Source organism: Elgaria multicarinata, chromosome 2 (genome assembly GCF_023053635.1).
Source record: "Elgaria multicarinata webbii isolate HBS135686 ecotype San Diego chromosome 2, rElgMul1.1.pri, whole genome shotgun sequence".
Lineage (NCBI taxonomy): Eukaryota > Metazoa > Chordata > Lepidosauria > Squamata > Anguidae > Elgaria > Elgaria multicarinata.
The window spans coordinates 84,083,937-84,105,089 of NC_086172.1; the positions used below are offsets into that span (position 1 = coordinate 84,083,937).

General features: G+C 42.8%; 1 protein-coding gene across 1 annotated transcript in view; it reads right to left on the bottom strand.

The window, feature by feature from the left end:
* The window catches only part of ANO9 (anoctamin 9), a 51,676-nt gene that overhangs the window by 16,502 nt on the left and 14,021 nt on the right, over positions 1–21,153 (bottom strand). The window contains exons 2-12 of the mRNA XM_063118739.1: positions 16,432–16,488; positions 12,637–12,753; positions 11,092–11,246; positions 9,812–9,864; positions 8,645–8,703; positions 8,141–8,211; positions 7,085–7,213; positions 4,997–5,093; positions 4,628–4,688; positions 2,433–2,515; positions 62–166 (exon numbers count right to left, since the gene is read on the bottom strand). Coding sequence (XP_062974809.1) covers positions 62–166; positions 2,433–2,515; positions 4,628–4,688; positions 4,997–5,093; positions 7,085–7,213; positions 8,141–8,211; positions 8,645–8,703; positions 9,812–9,864; positions 11,092–11,246; positions 12,637–12,753; positions 16,432–16,488 — 987 coding nt within the window. The remainder of the gene's footprint in view (positions 1–61; positions 167–2,432; positions 2,516–4,627; positions 4,689–4,996; positions 5,094–7,084; positions 7,214–8,140; positions 8,212–8,644; positions 8,704–9,811; positions 9,865–11,091; positions 11,247–12,636; positions 12,754–16,431; positions 16,489–21,153) is intronic.

Consider the following 21,153-nt stretch of genomic DNA (forward strand, 5'->3'; position numbering starts at 1 on the left):
TTGCAATGACTTTTCCAGTCTCAACCCGGGTGCTGTGCCTTGAAAAATTATAATCACTTACCATGAACAGAACTAAGATGAGCACAAGAAAGCTGCGCATGTACGAGTGATGGTACTCCTCGGTACCATGCTCTGGGTTATTGATGAGCTCCATGGCCACTTCCTCCTAAAGACAGAAATATAGTCACACTAATGAATCCTTATTATATTTTTCACTAATGTGTAAGGCCAAGACAAATATTCTCAGGATGCAGATAATTTATTTTCATGCCATAGATTATCACAGGAGGCAATTATCTTGCTAGAGGAAATTCTGTACACACTATCTTCTAACAACTTCTCGAGGAAGGCCTTTGAATAAAGTACAGGCTGAAACATTTCAGGCTTCGTGAAAATAAATTATTTGCATCCTGAGAACCTGTTTCTCCTTTTTTCTGACCTGGCTTGGATGCTTGCCTCCTTTTGTTTTTGGTTTTCCAAGACAAATATTCACCATGCCTGTTTGGCTGAAAAGACAGGCTATGGGGGTGAAGGTTTCATGAACACCATCCTCTCAGCTCACCTTTTTTACTGTCACATATTTTGCAATTCTGGCAGCAACAACCATCGAGTGTGGGGGTGGGGTAGGGGGTTACCTACAAGATGCTAAAGACAGGAGAAGAGCCATTGCCCTGACTCCAATGTGGCTTCATCAGGATGCTCTGTAGTCAATGAGATCTGGCTATGTGATTAGGACTGAAGAAAGCATTAGAGGGAGAGTAATGCTCCCTCCCCTCACTCTGGCATCTTGCAAGGAAAAAAAAAGAGAGGCGCCCAACAATGGGCATGCAATGGGGCATGTGATTGTCACTTCTGAGTAGTTTGCCTGTGACCTTGTCGCTGTTTGCAAGGTCCCTCACAAACCCGCTGAAATGCCCCCCACCCCGTCCCCTACTTTACAACCTGTAGATAATGTGATGAGGATGGAGAAGGGAGTATTTCAGCTCAGCAGTACCAATGAGATCCACCGCCCTTGGTATATTGGCCATCTGTGTCAAATTGTTCTCAGAGTTTTACTGGGACATCTTTTCTTTCATAACTAAGACACAATCAAATGAGTCAATTTTTATGCTGCAATTGCAAAATCATCATGCTCTCCATTAACAACTTTTGTAAACAACGCTATCTGTTGGCCTTATAAACATATGGAGCTCTGTTATCTTATGTTAGCATTTCGGTCCATCTTGCTCACCACTCTGACTCACCTCTCTAAAAGGTCTCAGGCACAGTCTATCTGCTCACAGACATCCTACCTGAAATCCTTTTAACTGGAACTGCCAGATGCAGAAAAATGTACTCTATCACTTAACTAACAGCCTTATTAGGTAAGCATTGAACATATGAACCTTATTCTGAATCAGGCCATTGGTCCACCTAGCTAAATATTCTCTCTTAGACTTGCTCCCTGAGATCCAAGTGTTGACCTGGGACTGTGTACATGCAACACATGGGCTCCACCGTGGAGCTAAGGTCCTATCAAAAGCAGCAGGTGTGACTATCTGCCTCCTTTACATTAGTTGCCTTCCAAGTTGTCCTACTGAGTCTAGTCCAGCACTGTTCTATTCTGACTGCAACAGCTCTCCAGGCAGTTCTTCTCAGACCGGCAACCTAAGGTCTATTGTGCCCCCCTAAAGACCCTTCTATGATGAAAGTGCTGTTTTTTCAACTACAGAAAGAATCCATAAGCTTGCAATTGTGAAGGATGGAAGAATAAGCTTCCCTGAAGATGTTAAAGAAGCAGGTGTACACAGATGGGTAAGTCTTCTTTCTCCAATCCAGGGTCCTCTGTTTTGGACTACAACTCCCATCATGCGTGACCACTGGCCATGATGGCTAGGGCTGATGGGAGTTGTAATCCCAAACATCTGGAAGGCACTAGGGCGGGGAAGTCTGAGTTATGGTATAGAGTCTAGTTAGAGATTAATTTTAATGAAGGAATACTCTGAAGAAGGGGTAAAGGATGACGGACCGCAGCCCTCCCTAGAAGTGGACTGCCGGAGCATCCCATCTCTAACACTGCTACTTCCTCCATATACTCTTTTCTCCTGTGGGGTGGCAACTTGAGGACCAGATGCTATCTCTCAGGAAGCCAGTCCACAAACAAGGCTCAGCAGTTACAGAATTGGACTAGTGAATCCTCGAAATGTCTACCAACATTGCCAAGCAGCATCACTGTTAGCTTAAGGTGACATCTGAATGTCAAATCTGCACGTCAAGCAGGACACCACCACTAACATGTTCATGGATCTACTTATACTAGAGTTGTTAAGGGAGAGATTTTCCTCATACCCAGAGGCAGCAGAGAGATGCTTCCTTTCCATTGAGACCAAGAGTAAGACTGGCATAGTGGAGAACAAAAATAAAGATGGCAACAGGCAAAAGTTAAACTTTACCTCTTCTTCATCCCAAAAATAGAGTTTCCATTTACTGACGACTCTAGCTCTTTTCCTCTTCCACAGCTCCAAAAACACAGTGGCTATAATTAGGTATAAAATACAGTATATATAGTATTATATCTGTAGAGGGAACGAGAGAGTCATCCTGTCCAACTTCTTACAGGGATCCTCCACCCACCAACTACTCTGGACAGGACAGTCCATTTTATAGTGTTCAGCAAGTGGAGAAAGGTTGGGTAGGCAGGAGGAGGGCTTTCTCTGCTGTGGCACCCAGGTTGTGGAACGAGCTCCCCAGAGAGGTTTGCTTGGCACCTACATTGTTTTTTTCCGTCGCCAGCTGAAGACCTTTTTATTTTCTCAGTATTTTAACACCTAATTTAACTTAAATTTAAATTTTGCTGTTTTAATCTCATATTTTAACCTATATTAATTTTTGCTGTATGGTTTTTATTCTGGTTGTGCTTTTTATATTGTATTTTGTATTTGTGTTTTAAATTTGTTGTTTTTATGCTCTTCATGATTTTAATTTTTGTGAACTTCGGCTTCGGCTATTGGGCAGCATAAAAATGTAATAAATAAATAAATAAATAAATAAATAAATAAATAATAAATATGATAGTTTGAAAGTTAGCCAGTCATTCCAAACAAAAGATCTTGGAGAGTGTGAGTCATGATGAACCTAATCCTAGAAGGACCCCTATGGATTTATGAAGTAATACAGCAACTACCACTACTGTGTATTCTGGAAGTGCATTTTACTGCCTTCCTGCATGGAAGTATTATTGAGGTCCATGGGACTTACTCCAAGCTGTATACAAGACTGGAACCTGAGAGCAATCCTATGGCCCCTAGATGGCATTGGGGGGAGGTGATAGAATGTTGGGTATTCCCCCTCCTAAGGCCATAGGCAGAACTATAACCTTGGGGAGGACGGGAAATCTGAGTAGGGATTCCCCTCCATTCCAGCCGCTGGAAAACCCCATGGAGGCTCCTCTCCCGAGGTCGAGGTCGGTGTCACTACCTTGGAAGAGGATGAGGAGGGAAAAAAGACAAGCCTCTCTGTTCCCATCCCCACCCACAGCATGGTGAATGAACTAGATTGGCTCAGAGGGCCATCTAGCTCAAAAGGCAGAAACAGAGGATGGAGAGGCTAAGAACGTTTCTGCCAGTCCTCCTGCCCTGCAAGGCTCTTGCAGGGCTCCGGCCCCCATCTATCAGGCATCTAATCTGTATGATGGCACCCTTAAAGAAGTGCCAAGGATGTCATGAAACAGACATACATTTGGAATCTCAGAGGTAAACTGGCCTCAATCAACCGTTAATAGGAGTATCGACTACTGAGCTATCACATACATTTATTGTAGTCCACTAAGCAACCTTCGTGCAAAGTGCCAAGACTGGATGAGAATGCGCAAATTGTAGCTACAGAACACTAGAATCATTCAGATGACACATTAAGCCATGGTGGTTAAGCATTTTGAGCTAAACTTTATGGCTTAGAGTGCTGTGTGAACCATTCCTAACTATGGTGGCTACATAACTACAGTTAAACACACTCACTCACTATTTGCTGCAAAAGGCTTAGTGGCCTAACCATGGCTTAGCGTGTTGTCTGAACAGGCCCATTGTCATTTATCAAATAGGTTTCCGAGCCAGAATTCTTATACTTATTATTGCATTTATATCCCGTCTTTTTCCCTTCAAGGAACCCACGGTGGCATACATTATCATCATCCTCTCCATTTTATCCTCACAACAATAACCCTGTGAGGTAGGTTGAGCTGAGAGTCTGTGACTGGCCCAAAGTCAGCCAGTGGGTTTCCACAGCCAAGTGGGGGCTAGAACCAGGATCTCCCAGTTCCCAGTCCAGCACTTTAGCTACTACACCACACTGGTTCTTATACACAGTCTCACTGTCCCTCCCACTCCCATGCAGGCACAACCCAATTTTACTCTTCATAAGCATACATGATTCTCCTCTATGGAAGTGGCGGTTTAGATATCAGTCCTCAAAACAAATGTAAGCTTTCCCCATCAGATATTTCCTATTCTGCTATGGGAATAAAAATTGTTTAATGTTTCCTGGGGTGGGGAGATTGTATTGGATATAGGAGAGGGGCTTACACTTGAGAAGAAGGAGGCTTCTCATCAAGCCCAGAACAGGCTGTAGATCAACCCATGCTGAAGCTTACCCCAGAGAGCCATGAATATTGCAAAGACAACTGTCCCTTCATTGTCAAGCAAATGGGTGACCTAAAGTGTCAAGGAAAGAAGAACAAGAGTCACGGTTGCAGGGAGAGTCCTAATGGCAAAAACCAAAGTCATTGGGAGTGCTGCGGAGGACAGTGGGTGAAACAACTTTTAATTGAAGGCTTTTGTCCATTGAAAAACTAGGACATGATGAAAGGAGCACAAAAGGATAAAAGCAGGGCCTTGTATAAACAAATCTCTACATGGGCTGACACAATGCCCCTGCATAGGTTGAGAGGGGCTCTTTATAACTTCCACTAACAGCCCTGAGTATTTTGTCCAAATATACAATTTACGTAGGTTAGTCTTACCTTGGAATATGTACAAGTGTCGGACAATTGCCAAAACGGGCACTTCTGGTCACAGAGTGGACACATGATGGTCGTGTTGGCTGCACAGATCTCTTTGCTAAATCAGGAAGAGCAGCAAAGTGCACAGTGATTGGTTTGCTATCCCACTATTACTTCTATTCAGTAGGGCTGTGCAGTGCCTCGGCCAAATCTCTGAAACCGAGGCGAGGTGGGCTGATTCGGCCCGCCTCGCCTCAGTTCTGGGTCAGCCCAAGGCGCCCCAAAGCCGATCGGCCCCGAAGCTTCGGGTAGCTTGGGCCGCTTCGGAGTGGCACTGGGCCTTACCTGCTGCCATTGCCACCATCGACACCACCACCACCGCATGTGAGAACCAGGCCGCGATTTTAAGATATTGTGGGGTCTCTGATTAGTACCTCTATGGCCACTGCAGTTTGTGGCCATAGAGGTACTAAACTGTTTAGTACCTCTATGGCCACAAACTATGGTGGTCATAGAGGTACTAATCAAAGCCCCTGCAATATCTTAAAATCGCAGCCTGGTTCTTCTCACATGCGTCGTCGTCGTCAATGGTGGCAGGAGCGAGGAGGAGAAGCAGGTAAGGAGGGAGAGGGGGAAAAGGGAGGCTTTTCTGGGTGCCAGCTGCATAGCTGGCACCCACAAAAGGCCGAGTCGCTTTGAAGTACCAGAATCTCGCCTCCGCTTCAGCACCGAGGTGAAGCGGGCAACCCCCAAAGCACCCTGAGGTGAATCAGGGCTGTTTTGGGGGCTCCGAAACGGCCTCTGAGGCAAATTGGAGGGTCCGCGCACAGCCCTATTATTCAGTAAAAGCGAGCTAATGGAATCAAAGCCAACAGACAGATGATAGACAGATACAAGGCAATCTGTTGTCCACAAATGCAATTCCCACTCCACCTCTACCCCTGCAATCTGCCATTGCGGACTGGCACACTGAGTGATACCACATATATTGATACCACAGGTAGAAAATCAACACTAGGGCAGGTGTTATGTCCAACGGGATGGAGGTTGCTTATATTTATCAAACAGCACTGGGGTGGGGTATCCACCCTCCAACCACAATCAAAAATTGAATCACAATAGTATTTCAATACCTTATGTATTACTCTGTCCCATATATTGGCTACTTTGTCCCAATAATCCACTTTTTTATCACGCATTTAATAGGAAGTTTGCTGTTTGACCATTAATAATTCCTTCCATTCTTCCCTCATTAATTACCGTTCTCATAATAAATGCTGTATGCTTAGTGGGATCCATTGTTAGTGGTTCGTAGCACAAGGTGTCCCGTAACTGATTTCATATTTCTGTCATATAGTCTGATTTATTCAATATCACAATAGCCCCTCCCTTATCCGCCTCTTTAATTATGATAGAGGGATCATTTATGATACGTTTAAGAGTATCCTGGTTCTTCCTTGAGAAATTATGCCATCTCTTTGGAGGATTCTTCTCTATCTGTTCAAGGCCCTTCAGTACCAATTCCTCAAATACTTGTATGTATGGATTTTGTGATGTAGGAGTAAATCTAGATGGAGGACGAAAAAACGTGGTCGTATTCATAGCATTGCTGCCAAACATTTCCCTCAGTTTGATCTGTCGAGTAAGTTTAAATAGATCTACCCTAGTTTTAAACACATTTTAATAAAGTGTAGGAACAAAACTTAAACCATAATTCAGTACCTGTCTCTCTTCTTGGGTTAGAACCCTATCAGACAGATTTACTACTAAGTCTTATTGCGTCCCCTGCGCTGGGGGCGAAAGGTGAAAAAAGGCTCCCTTCTATTCCGTGCAATACGACTCCTAAGGGATCTAAAATAACTCTCCTCTCCCTATGTTCCAGCTGAATCCTCCGTGTCCACACTATCCAAATCAGTTGGTATGATACAGACCAGTCAGAATAAGCCAAAACGTATTTCGGTGGCATGAAATGACTTTGCATTCTCTAGGTGCCTACGCTCCCAGATTCATGCATCCTTTCACCAAGAAATGCAAATGTACATACAGCTGCTTTGCACATAACTCAACAGCTTCCACGAACAAAGCTTCTTTTTCATCATGTTTACTCACCTGACAGGACTTAAGCTGATGAAGCCATATATAAGAAGGACAATGCCTGGCACAGCAGCTATGAACAGGATGCAGGTGTACCAACTCAGCCAGGCAAAATAAAGGGCGATTTTCTCCCCAAAATACATCCTGAAAGGGAAATACAGAAGTCTGGAAACTATGGGCTCCATCACACCAGGGTTTTATCGCACTTTCGTCATGCCTGGTTTGCAGTTTTGCAGCATGGCACTCAGATGACATTGTTCCTGTCTTGCAGACACCCCGCCTCTTCCCCTCCCCGTTTCGTGTTTTCCTAGAGCGGAGAAAGTCCCAAATGGAATTAAAGCGCCCTTCAGCCCCTATGTACTGCCATCCTCTCACTATTTCCTTTGTTGGGGGGGGGGGGTGTTTTGAAGGGAAGTCTTGCTGACAAAAGGGGAGGGCGGGGTGGTTCTCCTCCTCCAGCACACTGTGTCGGTAAATCGCTAAACAACAAAGCCAGAGCAAAGGGGGGGGGAAGGAGCCCACGCCCATCACAAGGAGAAGGGGCGGGTGGAGTAGAAGAGCAAACAAGCAAAAGGGAGGTTTCAGCGGCATAGCGCGATACCACAAACCCACGTGAAAGGGGCCATTAGCTTGACACGTTAATGAAATGGAGCTAGAAATCATGGAGGAAACCCAGAGGAAAAAGTAGGTGTGATGGAGCTTCCCTCTTGCTTCAGATTTGGGGAGAGCTTCTGCAGGTTAAGACTACTGCCCAGTTGCCTGCTGCCCAGCTGATGCCTCATTTCTCAAAAGCAATTGATGTCAGTGGTGCAGCTAGGTCATTTTGACCCTGGACTTATTAATCTTATGGCGGGGGCACCTTTAGACTGCCATGTATATTACCTCCATTATGAAACACATAAGTAACATTTCCCCCACCCCACCCCACCGCCATTCTATGCTTTACAACTGCATCTACTTTCCTGATACACAAGAACATATGCCAACATAGATTAAAAGAATAATACTGAGCATGTGTGGTTTTGCATTTTAAGTTCAAGGATAAAGATTTTTGCATCATCTTTCCTTTACCTGATTTTTTCAATTCGCTCTTTATACAGGATGTCTCCACATTGGTCCCAACTTATGTCCAGTTTTTCTTTCTGGATATAATAATATAATAATATGGTCACATACATTACAACTCTATGAAATATTTTTCTAGACCTGAGCAGCAAGCCCCTATAAGGTACTGAACAGGAATGCTTACACATCTACCAAGTCATGCTTTCCCCCATTGATTATGTTCAAGCATTTGCAAATTAATTTTCAGACACATTTAGTTTAACCTCTCTCTCCACCTGCCCCCCACCCCCATTACCCATCAATGGAGTCTTCCCTCCTGGTACAAATGGCAGCTTTTGGTAATGATGGCTTTTTACTGGGATCATAACAGAGGGAGCAAAGGGTTCAACTTTCCATGGTCTCAATGCTGCTTAGGGCCCCCATAGCTATTTGCTTTTTAAAAGATGTGCACTTTAATTACATGGATGAAATTCTGGTGCATGTCTCGTTTGGCCCTCAAGGTTTTCTCACCTCATGTAAAGGAAATGCCGTTTCAAAGACTTTCTTCTTTTTCAGGTCATCAAAGTTCTCTAATAGCAGAGCAAAAACAAGAAGACAAAAATGCATTGTTCTTCCAACATACTTCTGAACCTATAAACCAAGACCTAATTTGAACGAGACACTCAAGTCTTTGGCTGTCCTAAAATTAAGTAGCAAAAGCAAACCTCCCATAGAAGCATGTGTACCTCTGAACAGGTCCGCAGGCTAAAGTATACATGTGTGAATAGAGGGTGGTTCATACCCCATCACTTATTCTGCTAAGGAACAGAATGGCATTTTAGCTACACAATCATCCTGTGATGTATGTTAGGCCAAGAGACAGGGACTTGCTCAAGGCCAGACAGTAGGCCTCATGGCTGAGAACCAATTCATAACTTATATTTTATACCTGGGTATAAGTAGCTACATTTCTCTGAATTAAACAAAGATGCACTTGTAGTCAATTGATAGAAACTCAGCTTGCTTCGAACGGGGTAGCCTTCCCTTGAAAGAAACAGATTTGCAGTTTAAGGGGTGTTCCCAGATCCAGCACTACTTTTAGACTCCCAGGTGATAGCAGTGACCAAGAGTCAGTACTTTTGCCCAGCATTGGCTGATGTGCTGGCTGTGCCTGTGTCTGGAGAAAGTGGATCTGACCTTGGTTACACAGGCCTTAGTGAAAGAGGCTGGAGTATTCTAGCCCATCAGCCCATCTTTGAAGAGAGTCTGGAAATTTCAGACAGTTTAAAATGCAGCTATGCATTTAATCATAATGATAAAATGATAATGATGATCATAATGTCTGGGTAGGTAGTTGATAAATATGATAGGAAACATTCCTTCCAGTAACTTTGCCCCAAGCCATTTAGAGTTTTAAAAATCCAGCACTCTGAATTGGGTCCAGAAACAGTCCGGCAACCAGTGCAGATGGAAAAGTATTGCCAAAATATGATCACACTGTCCAGTCTAGCCACCCTATTTTGGTTGAATTGAAGCCTCCAGACCATTTTCAAACACAGCCCCACATAAAATGCATTGCAATAATCCAAACAGATGTTCCCTGGGTGTGCATAACTGTCACTAGATTGGATATTGAAAACTGGAAGGGAAAGATACACTGATCACATTATATAAACAAAGAGAAATATATTTCCGTACCTTTGGTACCAAAAATTTCTGTGTTCTGCAGGATAAAGCTGACAAGACGTATCCTATAAACACAAGAACAGAGAAGTAGCAGTGTTAGGGTAAACTCTTCAATAGACAGGAAACAAGTGTAGCTTTCATCATCTGCGCCAAGAAAAGATTTTTATGTGGTATAGAGTGGTTAAAAGATATAGATCGTTTAAAGGGCTGCAATCCTAACTGGTCCTGCCCCTGCAGGGGAAAGGGAAGGAAGACTATGTAGGGTAGGGTGAGAATTAACCCACCCTATCTTGAAGCTGTTCTCATGTGCTCTCGTCTTCATGTGGCAACAATTTACCCAGAGTCATAGCCATGGGAAAGACTGTAGGGGTCTGACCTCTCAGGGATATTGCAGATGCTTTCCCTAAATTCTCAGCTTTCGTGTGTGTGTGTGTGTGTGTGTGTTTTAAAGAGTATGTGTCTAGTCTTTTTCTTATAGAGAAATAAAAAAAACACATGTTGCTCAGTGAGCCATAAACTTTCTCCTAGCTTCCAGTGCTCTGGCTACTTAGGACAAAGGCACTGCAATAAATGACAAAGATTTCTGCATCTATTTTTTATTCTATTTTACAGTTAAATAGCTTTGAACAAATTAACTAGTTATAAGGCTTTTGTTGTTTCACAGGGGCTTACAAAGCCACACCCAGGGCTTTACCCCTTCACTGATAAGATTTTAGAAGGAAGCTACAGTTGGGACAGTATTCTCTCTAGTATTCTCTCTGTGGCAGTCCAAATCTTTTTCCTGCCTTCTTAACATTTACATTCCTGTGGTGAAAACCATTTTAACCATTCATTTATCTATTGTATTTCTATACCGCCCAGTTGCCGAAGCTCTTGATGTTGTGAGCTGCTCCACTTGAATGACAAATTGCATGATAGCAGTTGCCACTTGGAACTATTTAGAAGGGGCCATACCTAGTGGGTGGCACATGTCAGGTACCATAAAGTTAGGCAGGAGGAATACTATTATTCCTCCTACCAGTGTGGTGTAGTGGCTAAAGTGTTGGACTGGGAGTCAGGAGATCTGGGTTCTAGTCCCCACTCAGCCATGGAAGCTCACTGGGTGACTTTGGGCCGGTCACAGACTCTCAGCCCAACCTACCTCACAGGGTTGTTGTTGTGAGGATAAATGGAGAGGAGGAGGATTATGTACACCGCCTTGTGTTCCTTGGAGGAAAAAAGGTGGGATATAAATGCAATAAATAAATAAAAATTATTATTATTATTATTATTATTATTATTATTATTATTACCTTATTACTGAAATGGGTATTTCCTGCTGCTCGTCTAGTTGCTCTACACACAGGTCTTCCAATTCATTGTCAGGATTCCTCAGAAGCCCGTGGTATTTTCGGACAAGTCCACTTGGGGCATGAATTCCATAAAAGAGCTTTTCGTTCTTAATCATCTAAGAATCAGAGAACAGAGTGAAGGGAATAACCATACATGGATTGGGGAAGAGCATGGGTAGGCTTTTTTTCAGTGGCTATCTTAACGATGCAATACCTAGTACGACATTAACGAGTAAGATGCTTGAGAGAGTGGTGGCATCTCAACTTGGATGAAACCGATTATCTGGATCCACTCCAGATAATTGGTTTCACTCCAGTCAGGATTCTGGCCGGGTTTTGGGATGGAATTGGCCTTGGTTGCCCTGATGGACAACCTTCTTCAGACCAGAGAGACAGGGGGAATGCAACCCTGTTATTTCTCCTTGATTTCTTGGCGGCTTTCAATACCATTGGCCACAGTATCCTCCTGGACCGCCTCCATGAGCTGGGACTTGGAGGCATTGTTTTACAGTGGTTTGACTCCTACTTGCAGGATCAGTTCCAGAGAATAGCAATGGCTGACAGCACTTCAGCCCCATGGCATTTGAAGTGTGGTGTATCAGAGGACACCATCTTGTCCCCAATGTTATTTAATACCTACATGAAGCTGTTGGGAGCAGCCATCAGGAGATTTTGGGCAAAGGGTCACATTATGCCGATGACACCCAGCTCTATTTATCTGTAACATCTGAATCAGGAGAGGCCGTGCACATTCTGAACTGGTGCCTGGATGTAGTTATGGCTTGGATGAAGACCAGTAAACTGAATCTGAATCCTGATAAGACAGAGACCCTATGGGTTGATGGTTCCCAGGTCTGGGAATTGGGGTGTTTGCCTCTTCTGGATGGGGTTGCATTCCCTTTGAAAGAGCAAGTTCATAGTTTGGGGATGCTCCTGGATCTGCTTTGTCACTGGAGGCCCAGGTGGTCTCAGTGGCCTGGAGCACCAAATACCAACTTCAGTTGGTATGCCAACTATGCCCGTTCCCAGATAGGGATAGCCTAGCCGTGGTGATCCATGCACTGGTAACCTCACAATTAGACTACTGCAATGTGCTCTATGTGCAGCTGCCCTCATGCATGATTCAGAAACTGCACCTAGTGCAGAATGCAGCTCACTGGGACACCTAGCTAGGTTCACATAACACCTGTGTTAAAAGAACTGCACTGGCTGCCTATTCTCTGTCCTCACTGGTTTCCCAGTTAAAGATTGCTGCAAAAATAGTGTGACCAGTGTGTTCTTAATGCTGGGCAATGTAAATGTTAGCTGGACACCAGGGTTCATTGTATTTAAACAACGTTAAACATCTCCCCCAGTGTATGAGTGTGTTACTTGCATCAATTCTATCCTGGCAAGAGCTATGGGTCGTTTGCCAAGAAAGGCCCCCAAACTATGGTGTCTGCTCCACAGCCAAAGGGAAGCACAAGATCCTGGTGCCAACTTTGCTTGAGGAAATGTCAGTCTTACCTTGATAATGAACCCTTTCCCGCGCAGTTCTTCCAGAAACCTCTTTTTCATGCAATCCTTCTCACTGTTGGGGGTGTGATTGTCACAAACTAGGACAAAATCCCACTTGGTTGGGAACTGGTCAAAGAAAGCAACCAGTTGAATCAACTAATAGAATGTCACATACAACATCTCTCCCTCTCACATGTATACACATTGCATATACATAATACACACATTGTATGTATTCACCTTCTCCCTGAATTCCACCCCCACCCTCTTATTGTACTTTCATCTCAAACACAAAACAGTTCTCCTGTACTGCATTCGCACTCCTATAATTCTATTAATCTCTGCCATGGATAAAAAGTACACCTCTCCATTCTATCTGCAGGAAAACTTTATGCAAAACCTGCTAACCGCAGCAGCAAATCTGAGTTTGCCTCCACATGTATACTTTATAGGGAGGCATCTATAGCCAATGCTATCTCAGCTATCCTTTTGAGAACTCTCATCATCACATAGCTCTTGCCACATAGACTCTCAAAGTTGAGACAATAGTTTTAATTTTATAACCATTCGAATTCAGGATCATCGTCCGCTACAGCCATTGTGTCAGAGAACTCAGAATGCCACAGCACTGGAAAGACTGCTCACAAGTAATTAGAAAACCTACAAACTGTAACAGTCTAAAGTCACCATGGGAAAAATATTTCTGGCTGCCTCAAGCTATGAGCTTCATCATTTCAAAATGCAGTGGTACCTTACCTTCATGAAGGAGGATTCACTGCCATTCAAGCTCCAGGTGGTGGTGATGTTTGGACTGCTGTGGAATTCTGAGTTCTCTAACACAATAGTTGCGGCAGAGAATAATGGCTGAACATTCTAATCATGATAGAATAAAGATGAGTCCTCTTAGCTTTATAAAAGTTTGCAAAGAAAGTCAATATGGAGAGAATTACAAGATGGCCACATTTCAAAATGTCTCGATAAGAAATAGCTAAGGTACAGCCAGTTAAACTTGCACAAAATTTTGAATAAAATTTTACTATTATGATGCCACCTTCCAGGACACAAATTCTATCTGGTGGTACCAGAATAATTTTGTTTGGAATTTGTCCAGAGTCACTCTGCGTATTCACCATAGTAGAGCATTCCGTAAGGAATGGCAGAAAAGGAGGAGCCCAGGTTTGGGAGCTCATGCCATAAGTTTCTAAAGAGATGATCATCGGTCTGAGGGAATTATGCTGTTCTATATTTTATAGCTTTTAGTTGTTTTTAGTATTTTAAAACTGTAAATCCCCTTAGCTGCCTTGGCAGAAATAGGGTATAAAAATGAAATCAGTCAATAAAATATATGTATAACCCTTACAAAGTTCAAAATAAGCAAGTCTAGAAGTTTCACTGGACTTAGTACATTGGTCAAACCTGACTCCTTGACCCAAGATACTCCTATTTAGGCACCAAAACATCTTCCTTGGGCTTCTGTCAGGTAATGTTTTACACTTTGATAGCAACCATCTTGAATTTTTTCACCATGCCAAAATATCATCAAAATCTTTGGCCCACTCTGGCCCAATTTATTTAATCCATTAATTTGCCTCTATTAGGAACTTAAGATGGTGCTAGATAGCCTATCTAGTCCAATGTCCAGATGCCTATGGGAAGTCGATGAGCAGGACATGAGCACAACAATATCCTATTCAATGTATGTGTATATTGGATGTTTTTGTGGTTTTTAATTTTTGTATATTGTTTTTAAGTGTTTATATCTTATGTGAACCACCCAAAGAGCTTCGGCTATGGGGTGGTATACAACTGCAATAAATAAATAAATAAATAACCGTTTGGGAGGGCTGCACTCATGTACAGCCCTCACACCCAGTGGTGGGGAGAGGGGATTGGTCTCCTTTTTTGCTTTTCATACCTGTAAAGTCCTTGGAGTATGCAGAAACCACTACCTTGTTTGTAGGTGACCCTATTTCACTGCCCTACAAGTTTGGTATGAGAGAGAACAACCTGCAGGGCCCCAAGGAATGGAGGATAGAATAAAACAAGTGGGAAATTCCACCACCCCCACTTATGTAAGACTGCTAGGCTGGACGAATAGCCTTTTAGGAAACGTTTTTAGATCTTGCATGTCGTCTTGAACTTGTGAGGAAGTGAGGAAGAAATGCTTTAAGTAAATGCCTCTGGGAGGTTTTGAAAGCTGAGTTTAGACCAACTCAAGTGGCATACCCTTGTTTAACAATGGACTAAGAATCCCTTGTTCCTTTAGTTGGCCTTTTGAGCCAACTGCCTTTTTGATTCCTCCTCAGAGCAATCAAAACCATCTATTTCCCATGGATCCATATTTTGCCATACTGCTTTCCAATATTTTGTCCATTTAAGAAAGGATTTAGAAAAGATGTTCAGCCCCAAGGCACTGGTGTAACCTTCCAGAAGAGAACTGTTTAAGCACATACTTTCAGGCATTTAGGAAAAACTTCAGAAACGCATCTGTTTAGAGAGTGCTTGACTATCTGGTGGGGTTAATTTGCTTCTTTTGTTTAGCTGTTCGCATTTTACTTTTCAATTTTATGTATGTTTTAAGATGTTGTTTTTAGATGGTGTAAGCTGCCTTCCTTAAGCTTGTGGCAAAGCAAGATAGAAATATAAGTATTTAGAAGTAGTGCTTAAACAACTCTGTCCAAGTTAAGTACTGACATGGCAAACTAAATAGTATTGGATCCGGATTGAACTAGGTCAAATATTGGCACTTTGAAAAATGAACTTAAACTATACAGATGGACTAACTGAGGGATCTCCGTAACATGACCCACAGGTTGCTGTAAGAAAGGACAGTATCGATACTGGCAATCTGCCAGCTCTAAACATGTTGTGTAAAGGGAAAGTAGCACATGCTAGCACAATCCGGGGGTGGGGGTGGGGGGCTGCCTTCATGGCATCAGGTTGCAACCACTTTTAGGAAAACCCTGTGCTTTCATTGCTATGGGGTGGAAGCAGCTAATCCCGATGCAGAAGTCAGTGCAGGCTTTCCGGTGGCCATTCGGCTCACTGGGCCCACTCCCTGTCCTCTGCCCAGACTTCCGGTGACCAATCAGGGGTCACCATCCACCTAGGAATGCCTCCACCTTGACGCTGGAGCAAAGACAAATGGCGGAAGGGCCGTAGTCAACTCGTTCCAGCAAAAGAAGTCGGGATAAGTCCCTGACTTTTTAAATTTGAAGCTCACCAGGAAAGACCCGCGGTGGCTTCAAGATAGCTGCTGCATCGTATAACCTACACAGCGCCACCACACAGCCATTGTGGGGCTTTTAAAATGTATAGACAGCCCCTAGGAAACACAGCTTCCAGAATGAGATGACAAGTCAATGGATTTCCCTTCAGTGATTTCCATTAACTTGTCCCATTCCAGAAGTGATAGTTCCCAGCTGTGCTGGTGAGCATTACTTTCTGACTGTGCTAGAGTCATTCCATTAATGCAACAGCAGTATTGGATCCCACCCACAGGTAGCAATTGTGACATATGTTGGTCTGAAATAATGCTGTTAGCAAGTAGGCTAGTAACATGTTATTACTGCAGGTTTAGGGAAATAAAGTTTGCAATCTTAGATGTATTTCCATTTCAGCACTATTTAGAATTAGAGTAAATATGCTGTAAGCCCTAGTTTTGATATAAGACTAGGTCAATCATAGTCTTGACTTTTAAAAGGTTTATTTCTGTAAACCGCCCAGAGAGCCCTGGCTATGGGAGCGGTATATAAGTGTAACAAATAAATAAATAAATAATAAAATAGAAGATATGTAACTTACTGTGATCAGAGTCTCATATTCTTCTAAGGGGGATACAGGCATCAGTGCAATTTCATCCTAGAGAAAGAGATTTATAGAGTTAAAGAGAGCTTTTCTTTTGTGACAGCACAATATAATTTCAAATACTAAATCTTGTTCTAATGTAGTTCCTAAATATTGCCAACTTTTTTTTTACTGCCTTACTCCTGTATATTTCATTTCTCCATGCCTGGTTATTATTAAGCAAGGTTCACACAATATGACAAGCCGGAATGTGGGTTGAGTGTAGGTTGAATCATGGGTTGTTGTGTTGTGTGAACCCAGCTGCACTAGCAAATCATGATAACCATAAACAACCCACAATAGTTTGTTGTTGGGTTGAGAACTGTGGATTGTTTGTAGTTAACACAACCCATACTCTGATCTGTAAACAGCCCAGAGGGCTTCAGCTATTGGGCGGTATAAAAATACAATTTAAAAAATAAATAATAAAAAATAACAAACCGTGGTTTGTTAGTGCAGACGGGTTCACACAACATAACAACCCACAATTCAACCCATACTCTGATCTGTAAACTATCCAGAATGCTTTGGCTATTGGGCAGTATAAAAATGCAATAAATAAATAGTGTAGCTGGGTTCACACAACACAACAACCCACAATTCAACAACAAACTGTACTCAACCTGCACTCTGGCTTGTCATGTTATGTGAACAAGGTCTGTATATCCATATCAAGAAGTTTAAACTACTAAATATATAGATAGCAGGCTACTCTTAAAAGCAAAGGAGCAGAGTAAACAAAAATGTAGAGAACCCTAATATGAAATTAGGCTCAAGGCATATGGAGAAGTTGGCTGGAGACAGATAATAATTGCCCCCTCCCCAAACACTGAAGGCAATTTGAAAGATGTGTTTATTCACTTCACTTTTGTAAAGTTTCAAAAATTATTTGTCCGGAGGCAACAAGAGATGTGCATGCACACAACAGGAAGCACAGCCTCTTTCAAACCACTTTTAGTTTTCTCCAACCTCAATCGCTGCCTCTGCAAAGATAAGGCTAGAAACCAATGGGTCAAAGTAAACTGCTCACATAGAAAGCCCAGAAACAAGGCACAAAGATTGCTATTTTTCACTGTGTTAAATATTAGCAATTGTAGCCCAAAACATTGTTTTGTCCCAAACAAATATAGAAATGGTATGAGTTTTCAGCATCTGAGCTAAATTGGGTTCAGAGTCACAGGGTGATAAATTAAAGATTAACCACGTAGAGATAGAGATGATATTATACTTACTCACGATCAGGTATATATTATTAACTAAGTTCTATAAAAAATTGTTCTAATCAGGGAAACAGAGAAAACCAGTTTAACAGATCTGCTTATCTGAAACATTTCCTGTCTATCTTGTGGATGAGGGCCAAGTCCAGTTCCTGTTTAAGCATTATAACATGTACAGAGTGAAGTGCTGTAAAAACTACTCCTAAACCATTGAATCTATAAAGCTGTAATTAAAGATGGAATTTAAGACTAATTAGACACATTAGGAGCATGGCTGGATCAGACCAAAAGCCCACCTAATATAGAGTTCTGTTTCAAAAAGAAGGGGAGATATTCAAAGATATCTGCTGAATATCTTTGAATCCCTCATGAAAAACTCTTGTAGAAAAATTAGCCTAAGCTTGGTTTGGGAAGGTATGGAAGCAAACTATATGATGACCGCTGATTCACAAAGCAAACAGCTATACCCAGGCATCACTCTGTGGTGCAAGATCCCATACCATACCTTTTCAAGCAGCCTCTGTGGAAGCTGTTGGTGTGCTATGTCATTGCATCAATAGTGTTTTGGGACTCCCACTTCCCTGAGAAGCAAAAAATTCCAGGGTAGATGCTGTGGAGGGTGTAATGGAGTCTTATGACATTTTGCCATTCTGTTTTTCTGCAAATATACAGTTCACACAGTACTACAGGAGGGGAGCATAGGAACAAGCACACAGTAGGCCCAGGATTCCAAACCTTTTCAGATTGGTCAGCACACTTGGAATCTGGAGAGCGTGTCATTGGTGCTCTCACAAAATGGCTCCCATGGGTTTGGGTTTTTTTGCCCATTCATAAAATCGCTGCCATGGTGGGCCTGGCCAGCCATAAAACACTCACTTCCCAGAAGACAACTGATAAGACTAAAAGAAAAGTAACTTCCCCAAGAACCTATGGTAAGTACAAGGCACAGATGGAGCATAGGGAACTTCAAAGTGCCTCTTTCTTTCAGTGCACACTCCATCTCACAACCTTCTTCAATGTAGCAAATGATATGAGCTTGTTGTCCCTCAACCAGAGATTTAAAGCCCCGCTTCCCCGGCGCGTTAATAGCCAATCAAACACACGAGGCTGGAGAATACACTTAATCCATTTACTTCTGATACTGCAGTATGGGGGCGCTCTCCGGTTCCATAAAATGGAGGCGCCAAGAACAAGGGAATCTCACAGTATATATAGGCCCTGACTACAAGAGGGTGTTAGTCTCTTTCTAACCTTTCTATTGGTCAGTTCTGGATTAGCAAGATAAGTTACATTCAATTTTCAAGTTAAGGTGCACAATCTCAATGAGTCATAGGTTACATTCGATGTTCTATTGGTTGAAAGTTTTCCCTTTGTCTGCTAGGACATGATGTCCACCATTAAGGAATGCAAATCTGGCACGTAGCCACCTGTAGCCACCCTTTGGCAGAGAAGCCATCTTTTAACCCTTGGCACATTACATTCATCAGAGAGATGAAACCTCTCCCTGGGGCTAACAAGCAGACCATCTATATTATTATATACTGCCCCATAACCAAAGCTCTCTGGGCAGTTTACAAACATTTTAAACTATTAATAATACAGTATATTTTTTTAAAAAACTATTTACATAAAAACATAGCAAACAGACACATATGGCATGTCAACACAATGCATATATCCTGGGGTCATCCCTAGGTCCGAGTGACGCACAGGGGATCCCGGGGTCAACCGGGGATGACCAGAGACTTTCCCTGGGATATATGCAACTACGGATTTCCCGGTTTTACCACAGTCCCTCAGCCAGGCCCCCTTTTGTATCTGATCACTCTAGTATAGCTCCTGCAGCTTTAACTGTTGTGACAAAGAGGGAATTTCACCAGGTGCTGCATGCATACAAATGACACCTGCTGAAATTCCCTTTTCTATACAACTGTTAAAGATACAGGAGCCCTGTCTTCCTTTTCATATGGTCACCCTAATATGCCAAAATGAGGCAGAAAACAGATTTTGGTTCAAGATTTTTGGTTCTATCCATTTCAAATCCTGAGGGGGGTGGGAAATGCTGCCACCCATTCAATAAACCTGCTGTGCTTTTAATAAAATTACTTTTGAGTCACACTTACATGAACAAGTGTTATGCACTCTCATTGTCTTCATTCCGCCCAGGCCAACAGCTCCCACAATGCTAGGAAAAGTTCCAGAGGCAGTAAATCAATTAGAGACCTTGTTCTCGCTAATGCGGCTTTACTACTGGGCTTTACTACTTCACTCTCCCATAATTTCCTTCATATTCTGCCCCCACCCAACAAAATCTCTGCACATAGCAAATTAGTTTAAATTGTGTGTACAGGATTGTTCAATCATGTGAATCCCCACATGTAGACTGAAATGGTAAAGCTCAGACACAGATTGATCACCTCAGTGAGGCCTAGGCTAGGACTGCAGTTGCCTGGGAGTAAATTACACTAAACTCAATACCTCTTAGTTCCAAACAAACACAAAGTTCCACTTGTAGCACCTGCAAGAGTTTGCAAGAATATGAGCCTTTGCTCCAGCAAGGTCCAGTGTTGACTTGAGGGCTGCTATAGTGAAACAGGCCTGACAGAAGCCTGAATTTCATCCTTCAGTTGGATGTGGCAAGCAATGCAAAACAGCAGAGCTCTGGTGTTGAGCCATGCATTGCCTGCCGCAAATTCTGCCTTTTCCTTTGTCCAACTCTAGTGGAAGTTCTCCAGCCTCTCTAAAGCATTCCAACCACCAGCTTGGTCAGATCAGCTTCACCCGCACTGCAACTTCCCCAAGCTGAGAAAGCTCATGTGCAGCAAAATCAATTCCTGCCCAAAGTGCCAGCTGAAGCTTCAGACGGCATTTTGTCCAGGAACTACACGACATGAGGAGCACCGTGCCCCCAAAAGCAAGGGTACTTTGGGTGGCCATACAACCTTGATGTCATTCGGCACACAAAGGGCCTAATGGGGGCCTCATTGGCCCCAAAGCCCAAACTGTTCCCTACCCTACCATAGGGATTTACTTCTGAGTGAGAATGTATGAGATTAAACTGTAAGTGTCATACAACATCATTGCAAAGGGATATAATTTGAGTATTACATTCCACAATGGCTCATTATAGCATTGTAACTCCCCAGTTATTAGGCCCTATAATTGTAAGCCTAACATGAATTTTACACATCATAATGGCTTTCCCTCTTTGTTTATATTAAGGCAGATTTGACACTCGTTGTAAAACTGATGTTGGTTAGTATTTTACAAGTTGGCTTTTCAGATCATAAAGGTCCATCACACCTACACTTTTGCCTTGGTTTGCCCTCGCATTATCCCCCTTCGTTTCCATAGCGAGTGAAGCCCTGAGCCATAGCGAGTGAAGCGCTTTTAGGGTTCATGCATCTTTACACATCCCGTCCTGCACATCCACACATCGCTATTATTCCGTTGAGATGCACTC